Source organism: Chelonoidis abingdonii, chromosome 8, assembly GCF_003597395.2.
Source record: "Chelonoidis abingdonii isolate Lonesome George chromosome 8, CheloAbing_2.0, whole genome shotgun sequence".
In the NCBI taxonomy this organism is placed as follows: Eukaryota; Metazoa; Chordata; order Testudines; family Testudinidae; genus Chelonoidis; species Chelonoidis abingdonii.
Window position 1 is genome coordinate 99,460,492 of NC_133776.1, and position 11,455 is coordinate 99,471,946.

The 11,455-nt window shown below is 38.7% G+C and overlaps 1 protein-coding gene across 1 annotated transcript in view; it reads left to right on the plus strand.

The window, feature by feature from the left end:
• Window positions 1-8,954, plus strand: part of MCF2 (MCF.2 cell line derived transforming sequence) — a 99,313-nt gene extending 90,359 nt beyond the window's left edge. Inside the window, exons 29-30 of the mRNA XM_032773203.2 lie at window positions 2,137-2,237; window positions 7,093-8,954. Of these exons, the coding sequence (XP_032629094.2) occupies window positions 2,137-2,237; window positions 7,093-7,133 (142 nt within the window). The 3' untranslated portion in view covers window positions 7,134-8,954. The remainder of the gene's footprint in view (window positions 1-2,136; window positions 2,238-7,092) is intronic.
• The last annotated feature ends 2,501 nt before the right edge of the window (window positions 8,955-11,455 follow it).

An 11,455-nucleotide genomic window follows, 5' to 3' on the forward strand; every position in this document is an offset into this window, starting at 1 on the left:
GGCAGGGGGACTCACTGTTCTCATATCTGAGCTAGCTAGATTAGAGCGAGCTCGGCTATGTCTACCTGAACTGCAGCCACACCCATTGAGTGCAGGACAGCCAGCCCCTTAGACTCCTCACAAACCATGTATTCCATTCTTATTGATCTGGAAACTGTGATTGGGTTTCCCTTCGCTTCCCAGCTTGAATGAATCTTGTTAAAATCAAACACTTTGCGAAAAAGACCTTTTTAAACACCTGATGTTTCTGTTTGAAACCTTGGTTTACCTTTGTCCTCCCCCTGTCCTCTGCCGCTCAGGTATGGGTCTTGTTCCTCTGGGGCAATTAATGATAGCACTTAGCAATTACAGGGCATTTTTCTTCAAATTGCTTTGCAAATGTTAACTAATGAACAGCGACAGCGTCATCTTTTGGCTTTATTTAAAGCAGTGGTTTGCAAAGACGGTTGGACATGATACCAATCACATCACTCCCTTGTGTACTGTTGGCTATGAAACTGATCTGCCTTAAGCATGTTGGCCCAATGAGCCATTGGCTCGGGGAAACTTTGAGTTGGCTTGAAAGGTAAGGATTGACCAGCTGGCTTTCTATTTTCAACTGGGAATACTGCCTAGGAAATTACTGTATCTGATGTCCTGCATGTCAAACTGTTACACTCATTAGCTCGGAGGGCATGGTGCCCTCTCGTAATTTGGCCTATGGTCTGGCTGCTTTTCCTTTTCAGGTTGATTTGTTACCTAGCTCTTGTCAGTCAGCCCTCAGAGTCTTCCCTTGAGTCCTAGTATGAAAGCAAGCTGCACCCTCATGCATTGTTTCATATATTTTCATGGGGATGGAGATTGTGCTATTATGAGAAATCTGAATTGGAGGGGTGCAGTGACTAGCTTCTAGATGTGCAGACACAAATTGCCCATTTGAGAATTCCTGGCCAAATCTGCATTTGTTGTGTTGTAAGGGACGTTAAATTGAATGTTAGGAACATCAATATACAAAGCATCAAATCAGGGTTTGGGGTTTTTTTTAAGCAATCACCACTTCGCATGTAGTTTTAGCGACACCATGTCATGGAGTCTGGCTACTGTGAATGTACGCTAGAGATGGAGTTTCACACCCACGGGTGTCTTTGTGATCATTGTGATTTCTAGTGGCTCACAGTGAGTTCTAACGGTGTGACAGCTAGTGGAGATTCTCCTTTATCTTCTGTGGGGATGGAGGTTGAGAGCAAAAGGTCTTGGCCTGTTTTAGGGATGGGGAATTAAGGCACAGAAAGATTAAGTCACTTGGCCAAGATCACACAGGAAATCAGTGGCAGAGCCTGGAGTCGGTCCCTGATCTGTTGGGTCTCAGTCCAGTGCCTTAACCACAAGACTGAACCATGAGCTCCTGTTGTGACCATGGATCTGTTACAGCTGGATATATAGTATGAGAGTTGAGGGGGGAAAAGGTAAAAATGCCAAGTATGCTGCGCTGCGCTGCTCAGGAACAATCATGACATACAAGGCTAAATGAAAGAGTCTGAACAAAGGATGGGTGCAAGGTGTTCTCAAGTCCTCATCCTGACTGTGACGCTCCATCCCTCTGTGGCCTTAGACAAGTTGCATAAGCTCTCTTACCTATCTCACAGGGGAATCATGAGGAGAAATGAATGGAAAAACTGTTACCTATTGTTAGCACAGAATAGATTTGATTTTATTGTGTAGTGAATTTCCAGACATGATTGAGACCATCAAAACGCAGATCAACTGATCAAGATGCCATATTTTGACACATTATTAAATAAAAGATTTGACAGACATGGAAATATTAAGATCCAGGTTTTCAAAAACAGGTGCCTAATGCTTGTTGCCTCTATCCTATAAATGCTTATGTGAATGATTAGGCCCATTGAGTTCAATGGTACCTAAATACCGATGGTGGGTGCTTTACTTTAGACACCCAAATCCTGATTCAGCAAAGTACTTTAAGCACGTGCTTAAGTCTCGTTGACTTGCTTTGCTGAATCAAGGCCACTGATTTGAATGTATTGTCTGTAATGTCTGGAACTTTTCAAAATTAATAATGAACATTGTGTATAATAGATCCTTTGCTGCTCTAAAGCTGCCCATGTTTTCCACTAATACATTTATCATTCAAAGGTTGGTGAAAAATCTGAACAGAAGAAAAGAAGGCTGGATTCCGGTCAACAGTTTGCAGATAGTAATTGGCGACTGTAGGTTTCGGAATGCCAAAGTCGCAGGTATCATACGATAAACATATATGAAATATTTTCAGGACTGGAATCAGATTTTTATAAACCATGGCTTGCATTTTATTTTGGGTATCGGATTTGGCTATATAAAACTCAACAGAAAAAAACAGTTAATCGTATGAAAACAATTGCTCCCAAGAGCTTACAAAAGTAGTACATATGAAGCTGCTGCTCTATTTTGTTGATATTTTGAGAATTTGTTGTGATTTTTAAGATGAAGGCACTCGTAAAATAATGCCAAATATTTAAAAATGTAGATATTGCAAAAGCACTTGGTACTGTATGATGGGCAAAGAGATGGAGTCTAGCCATTAAGGGATTTCCATGGCTGGTTTGTCTACACATTGCTGCAAGTTTGGTCCCCTGTGTAAATATAATATCACCTAGGCAAAATCATGTCACTCTCTAAAAAGATATTCATGCCTGATCCAAAATCCTTTGAAGGGAGTCTTTCCATTTACTTCACTGGACTTTGGACCAGCCCGTATACAGCTTTGTTAGGCCTCACTATTTTATTCACAGCTGACTACTGGCTTACTGGTTAAAGTTTGTTGATAATAGACTGGGTTTCTGTGAAAGACTCCTAGATTCTAAAATGTATTTTCCCCCATGATCATTCTTGGTATCCAGATCTAGAGGGGAGACCGATGTTACAAGAAAACACCTTTACAACCACTTGTCATTCCTACACATTTTGTCTTACTATCCAGGTATAACGTCGTACACGTCGTCTACCAGCTGCAGAGTTCGGAACAGTGTGTGACTGACGCACAGAGTGTTAGTAAGCAGCAAACTACTTAAAAAAAAAAAAAAAAAAAAGAAAAAATTTTCACACAAATGTATTCCAGGTCCTTCTTAGTACGTTTTTCATCAGAAATTTAAAAATGAAAGCTTTCGACAGATGTAAAAATATAGCAGCAAATTTCCATTGAATAGGTTGACCCTTTGTTAATTATTGAAAGTTAAAAATGTTTGATGAGCTTTGTCATAATTCAGACTAAAAGGCGGTCAACTCCTTTGTCTAATGAAATTTGCTGCTAGTATTTTTACAGCTGTTTTCGATGCTGTTCACTGGGTTATATAAATGTGAATGTTTACAACCAATGCATCCCGATTTTATCAGAACTCTTGGTTAGCGGAACTCAGTTCTCTGGGATTGTATTGTGCATCAAAAAGATTCTCTGGGCTCCACAAGCCACAGATGCTGCTTGGAGCAGGATGATTTTTCCCTTGTGTTAATTTGCTACATTACTTAGATTTCAGGTGTTCTAATTTTCACATCTGGGTTATCTGGGGCTGGTTTAAAAATGACCTAGTTTTGTATTTATCAGATTTCATCATCATGTATAGTGAATGTTTACAACCAATGCATCCCGATTTTATCAGAACTCTTGGTTAGCGGAACTCAGTTCTCTGGGATTGTATTGTGCATCAAAAAGATTCTCTGGGCTCCACAAGCCACAGATGCTGCTTGGAGCAGGATGATTTTTCCCTTGTGTTAATTTGCTACATTACTTAGATTTCAGGTGTTCTAATTTTCACATCTGGGTTATCTGGGGCTGGTTTAAAAATGACCTAGTTTTGTATTTATCAGATTTCATCATCATGTATAGTGAATGTTTACAACCAATGCATCCCGATTTTATCAGAACTCTTGGTTAGCGGAACTCAGTTCTCTGGGATTGTATTGTGCATCAAAAAGATTCTCTGGGCTCCACAAGCCACAGATGCTGCTTGGAGCAGGATGATTTTTCCCTTGTGTTAATTTGCTACATTACTTAGATTTCAGGTGTTCTAATTTTCACATCTGGGTTATCTGGGGCTGGTTTAAAAATGACCTAGTTTTGTATTTATCAGATTTCATCATCATGTATAGTGAATGTTTACAACCAATGCATCCCGATTTTATCAGAACTCTTGGTTAGCGGAACTCAGTTCTCTGGGATTGTATTGTGCATCAAAAAGATTCTCTGGGCTCCACAAGCCACAGATGCTGCTTGGAGCAGGATGATTGTTGGCCAGGACTTTACGCAGTGGCTATTTTTATAGGGGTTGTACTAATAGTCTCTAAAATCATAGAGAACTGCTGTTCTCAGCTCAAATAGAAAGTCATTTAAAGACTGAGGCCTGGTCTACACTATAGAGTTAGGTCGACATAAGGCAGCTTACGTCAACCTATGAGAGGTATTCCATGGTCACATAAAAACTTTCCTCACTAAGATCTGAAGACCATTTTTATGTGTGCTAGAAGGTCAGTAGATAATCCAGATTACTATTCCACAATGGACCATCAAATAACATATTCTCTGAAAATCTCATTGGAAGCTAATATGCCAAAGATCATGTAAATCCTGTGAATCTTGCATCCATCTCCTGGCATGTTATCTCCCGGCTTTCCAAATAAGAAAAAGGGGAAAATAAAGAAAATTCTCTATTTTAATTATAAGCAATAATAAGGTTTTTTAAAATAGTAATATGATTTTAAAGTTCTGTCCCTTTAAATAGCAGGAAACAGGGTAGAATTATATCTGATCCCAAATGCCAGTGTATGTAACGAAAGTCTTTCCTATCAAATTCACATGCCCTTCTGTTGCTTAGGGACACCTACATTGTTGCAAGACCCAGAGGTAGGATTTTCAGAAGTGTCTAGTGAGTGAAAATCAGTGGGAACTGGGCTCCTAATTCCTCTAGATGCTTCTGAAAAATCCCACCCTGATCCAGAAATAGTTCCATATAGGTGGAGACCCTGCTGCCTATATGGAGCACCACTGAAGTGAACGGGGCTGTGTGTTGCTGTAGGGGTCTATCTGAGCGGACCTTCTTGCTAGTTTGAGAGCCTGTGTGTGAAATAAATGTATCCAGTTGTCTCCCCAGAGGTTGCAGACCTGATTTCCTTTTAACATACCCTGTTCTCACACCAGCGTAGCTCCACTGGGGTCTTTCTTGATTTACACTGATGTTGGTGAGATCAGAACCAGGCCCTCCATGAGCAAGGAAGCATGGCTGCACCCCTGATGTGTTTGTATACATTCAAAGAAGAAAATAGACAAAGGGTGGGAGATTGTCAATAGTCTTCCATGTAGGCCTAACTCAGCTTCCATTGAAGTCGGTGGTAACACTTCCATTGACTGCAGTGGAAGCAAAATTAGGTCTACCCTGCATGCTTTTAAAGCATGCTTCCTCCCCCTCCAATACACAGGAAAAATATTTGTTAGCTCAAAAGTAATGTAAATGGACTATTTAAAAATAGATTTGTATGCTCAGTGAGCTTGCATTTATAGATGTTTGATTATCAATGCATAATCTTAAACTAAAAAAGGAAATAACAAATGACATGGGGATGTGATATAACAGATGAAGAGAGAAATTTCTTGGGTGCCCGAGCATGGAGTATTTTATAGTGGAAACCACACACTCTGTAACCTGATGAATATATTTAGATGTTAACAAAAGTGAAGGGCGGAGAGTAGGTCTTCATCCTTGGAGCCATTAATTAGATGTGAACTCTTGTACCTTAGCAGCTTGGCATTTCGTTGGTGGTCTCAAACTGTGGATTTGGAACAAAAGTGTCCTGTACCAGTGTAACTATTCTGTTACAGCTGGTAAAAAGTTCCCCCTGTGGGCAAAGCCTTAGACATCTAGTTTCATTACCTTCTGTTTGGCCCCAGAGACCAGGCATTGAGAGATTTTATACCAGTGATTCATTAATGGTGCAATTTTTTGTTGGCATAACACTGTGCCAGCAAAATGAGAATCTGGGCAGCGTCCTCTCCAAAATCTAGACCCTAAAAATACTAAAGAGCAACAAGTCAAGAGACTTCTTTCTGCTGTTCAGTCTCATGCTGCAATGAGCTCTGCCTGTGGGGGGACCCCTGTTTGTTTTAATGAGGATCTACAGCAGCTGTCCCTGAGAGCTGTTTGCAGGATCCAGGGCTATAGTTACTTTTACATTTGCTTAAATATTAATACCAAGTGGGTTCTTAATTTTGATTAGTGATATTGCCCTAATTAACCCCTTCAGTTCCCCCTGGGTGTATGCCGCATCCAACGAAGTGTGCTCTCGTACAACACTGAAGCTCTGGGACATTAATTTATCTTCTTGTTCTACTGAAATCAGTAACACATAATGGACCATCATGGCCTATCTGTATGCATTCTTGGCTAGGTCCAGTGCTTATTGGAGTCAGTGCGAGTCTTTCTGTTGACTTCAGTGGACGTGGGTTAGACCCATGTGTGGCACGCGGAGGAATATTAATGACAGCAAAACACTTGGTTTGAGAGAGTTCTGTACTTTGGTTTAAATGTTGACCTCTCACAAGCTTACATGAGCATGTTTGCTCACATTAGCAAGTATACTGTAAATAATACACTTTAAAATCTCAGCGTTCTGCAAATATAACGAGGCAGTTTGCACTAGTACGCACTTTAATGGCTTCAGTCACAAGCTTTGTCATTTATGCAAGCAGAATTATTTATGCAGGGTCTATTAAATCCCATGTTGGTTTTTTGCCTTCGAAGCAGAAAGCAGATCCCACTTTTTTACAAGTGGATATTCTCATTGGCTTCATGCAGTAGATCTTTCGTTACTATGTAAAGAACATTCGAGCGTCATAGCAAAATAAATGCAGAGAAGATGCTATCAAACTGGTTGTGGTAGTCAATGAGTAGATTACTGAATGCAGTCAAATTCTGTGGGCCTTGCTTGGACAGGACTCCCACTTAAGCTAGCAGGAGTTTGCTTTCGGTGAAAACCGCAGTTCTGAGGCATTGTTGCATTTTTACAGGAACGAATGTATTCTTCGAATAAGATGCTTTAATGTTGTTGTTCTTCATTACTTTATAGATGCTGCCTTGTGTAACACAAGAAAGTTTAGTTCCCCCTGAATTAAAGATGAACTAGTAGCATCCTATTTCTGATGCTACTTTGGAGACTTTGAACTAGGTGTTACAGAGAAACAGCACAATAGCTGGAATTACCCTGTACTATTCATCACATTCACAGACTTTCACAACTTCATCTGCACGGATGGGAACTGCAGTTTGTCACAGTCATAAAGGAAGACATTCTTTGCTATTTCATTACCCCCCCCCCCCGCCATGGAAAGCACAGTATTTTATTTTTGCCTGCTATTTTTCCATGACATCCATTAAGTTTCATCAGAGAAGTAAATCGACAGTGTCCTGACACTTCATTTAGATGACTGAAATTGATTCTACAGGTTGAAAGCTTTACTTATTTATTTGTTGCGGTGGACTGCAAATGAAAGAGTTCAGTTTTAGTAAACCAAAAAAAAATAAAAAAAGCCACCTTTTCTAGTTAGTTCATCGTATGGAATGGGTTTAGATATATTGCAGCTATGTGAATGTAATGTACAGTAAGATCATCTTCTGGCTGGGTCATATGATGATGATGCAATAATGCTGAAGAATTTCCTTTTGCACTAAATAGCTGATTCAGAGCCCATTGTAGTCAATAGAAAGATTCCTGTTGATTTCAACGGGCTGGGGTTCAGGCCCACTGACTGACAATTCAGGGTTGTCAGGAATCACTTAGCGTTCCAGGGGTAACACTTGTATCTAGCAAGTTTACATGTAATGTATTGTCCTTCTGGAACATGTGCCATAACTATAAGTTAAATGTCCACATTTGCACTACAGATGTTGTTCTTATAAGACTGTACTTTTCAGCATCTTTATTGATAACTTACCTTGTGAATTTTTGAAAAAAAATTAAAATGTTTCATAATTTATTCTGTCTGTCTAGTTTTCTTTTTGTAATGCATATGTACAGGTGGTTTGACTTTTAAACAGGGCTGTAAAAAGATAATTCTGACTTCATTGAAAACAGGGTTAGTGGTATGCATGCAATACTGAATTTACACACTGTCTCATTGGATTGAAATGTTTTATACTGTGGATTAATAAGGGACCCTTTTGATGTGAATTTGATTTGTGAACCATGAATTCTGAGTTATAGTGTAAAGTTGTTGTATAAAACATCATTTTTATTTTCCAGTGACCATTTTTGTACAAAGGAATTGCTGAGCTACTGTATGACTATCATTGGAACTGTATGGTACATTTCATAGCATGACAGTACACAGACCTTATGCTGTTTGGCACGTCTCTAACATAACATTATTCATCCATCCTCAAAAATACGAAACTTGTCCAGTAGATCAGCTGCATTTGAATTAAGGATCACTCCAAATTCTAGAGATCCCAATATTGTCCAATTACTGGCATTCTTAATGAACAGATTTTAAATCATCCAAATACATTTCTACTTATTTTAAATAGGATGACAGTGCACTTGTGATGAGTAAAAATAAGATTCTGTTGAATTACTATTGGGGCTACTTACAGTAGTAACAATTCTTGTGGTTAAAGTACACATTTTTGAGGTACAAATATAAATAGCAATGTCTCAATCATAGCATACATTGCATATTACAATGGTTTTAATTTTCTCAGTCTTCTATAGTCTTGAATCTAAGCTTTTACTAATTTATGAGACTGATTAGTTCTGCAAATCTGACTATACAGTCTTAGACTTTTCACATTTGGACCTTTGCACAATAAATGTTATGTTACCTTAAGTATATAGTTTAATGAGAGTGTTCATGTATATGGTACTATCCAGCAGAGGGTTTTCTCTGTCTGCAAATTTAAATGAACCCTATATTGTATATGTACTTGTAAAAATGTGTTAAATCTATATTTAAAAAAATTTAAACATTGTTAAATAAATTGATACGAGAACACTTAATTCTGTCTGAGTGCTGAACTTTTTTACCTTACAGAAATCGTTTTAATTTTGTTGACTGTATTTCCTTTCTTCATAGCAGCAATAAAGCCTTTATACATATTTTGACATAAAATAATACATATCAATATTATAAATGAACTGATTTGTTTAGTGGCAGATAAACTGGTGATAAGAGGGACAGAGGTCTCAGTGACAGTGCTATAGCCTGAAAAAATAAATATAAATCCTTTGTCCTTAATCTTGAAATCTTTAGTGAGCACTGGTCTATATCACAAAACTATCACACAGTTTGGCACGTCTGAAACTTAACCAAGAGAGTCCTAGGACTGGAATGGTAAAGGTATTGCAGTTCAGAGTGGAAGAATTTTTGGAAGAGTTGTTTGGGGAAGCTTGGATAGCCCTTGCCTGCAATATGGATACCTCTGATTCAGGAAAACACTGGAGCATGTACTTGATTCCTATTGACTTCAATGGAATTAAGCACATGCTTAAAGTTAAGCATGTGGTTACTGCTTCCCTGAATTGGGGCCCATATCTAGTGTCTATTAAAACAACAAGGAGTCTGGTGGCACCTTAAAGACTAACAGATTTATTTGGGCATAAGCTTTCATGGGTAAAAACCTTCAATTCTTCAGATGCACCTTTATCCACGAAAGCTTATGCCCAGATAAATCTGTTAGTCTTAAGGTGCCACCGGACTCTTTGTTGCTTTTGTGGATACAGACCAGGGGTAGGCAACCTATGGCATGCGTGCCGAAGGCAGCACACGAGCTGATTTTCAGTGGCACTCCCTCTGCCCAGGTCCTGGCCACTGGTCTGGGGGGCTCTGCATTTTAATTTAATTTTAAATGAAACTTCTTAAACATTTAAAAAATCTTATTTACTTTACATACAACAACAATAGTTTAGTTAGACTTTTATAGAAAGAGACCTTCTAAAAACATTAACATGTATTACCGGCACACACAACCTTAAATTAGAGTGAATAAATGAAGACTCGGCACATCACTTCTGAAAGGTTGCCGACCCCTGATACAGACTAACACAGCTACCCCCTGATACTTGGTGTCTATTAGTAACTCATTTGTATATACCACCACTGATGTTTGCAGCATTTCATAGATACATCAGGCAAAAATTAGAGTGACTGGGTGCTTTTCAGAAATGAGGCTAAAATTAGCTCAATTTAGGTAAATAGAGCAGCTGCATTTAACGACTGGCTGGAAGCAAGATTTTGCTTTCTGCCATAGCGTGGAGCTATGGTTGCCCCATATGAAGTATTCATTTGTTTCATCTTTTTGCAATATCTTTCTGTAGTTGTGTCATGCTACCGTAAGTGACAAAAAGGTGGCAATCAAGCTCCCTTTTGAACACTGCTGAAGGGGGAGGGGAGAAGCCAGCCAGCAAGTTATTCAGCATCCCTTGAATGTGCCCTTTGATCCATGCCATGCCAGGATTGCTGTGGGATTACTGTATTAAAGGAGGAATACACGATGCTTTCCCAAGACTTTTCACTATACAGTCTGTGGCAGAGACCTTGTGAAATGTGCACGAGTCATAAGCGTCCACTGTATCACTGGGCCTTAGTGAATTAAAATGTTTTTAGGGTTAAAAATCCATTGAACACGAAGTCCAAATTATTTGCTTTCCCATTGGAATGACATCTCTTTTCAAATACTTACCCATAAATGATAGAACAAGGAGTATTGTATGAGCTTTAAAAATATCAGGCCGATTCTTCCGATGGTATAAATGTGCATGGTTCCATTGAAGTCGATGGAGTGACATCAGTTTACACTAGGAGAGGATCTGGTCGCTAGTTTTAATTAACTCTAAAGAATACAATAAATGTTAAGTTATGGAGATAGATGCCAAACAATTATCTTTTCATAACCTTGAATCAAATCTCGGCAGAAATCAGTATCACAGATCCTGCAACTACTTTCACATGAGTTTAATAAGTCTGTGCTTTCAGGTTATTTTACATCATGAGAACCAGTATTACATGTTAATAAATCTCACTCAAGAGTAGCCTACTGATCATAACAATACTTGCACGGGGTGACATTAAAATTTCCGGATCCTTGAGATTGTTGGCAGAGAGAGTAATGTGATATTATTCAGTTGTTGCAAAAGCTCAAGAGTATTGTATCCTTCAACTCAAATTCTATCCTCTGCTACAAACACGCGACACTCAGTGACTTTGAATGCAGTGGCATGCTCATGAATAAGGGTAGAATTTGGCCTTTACAATGAATGCATTTTTTTCCTTTTTAACCATATGCATTCTCAACTCTCTCTGTAAATATTTATCTTCAAAGAGAAAAATTGATTCTATTAAAATTGTTTATTAAAATGCAACATTTGAAGAAAAAAATTTGGGTTTTTGTTTTTTGTTTTTACATTCGCCAACATCTCTTAACCAGGCAATCCAAGA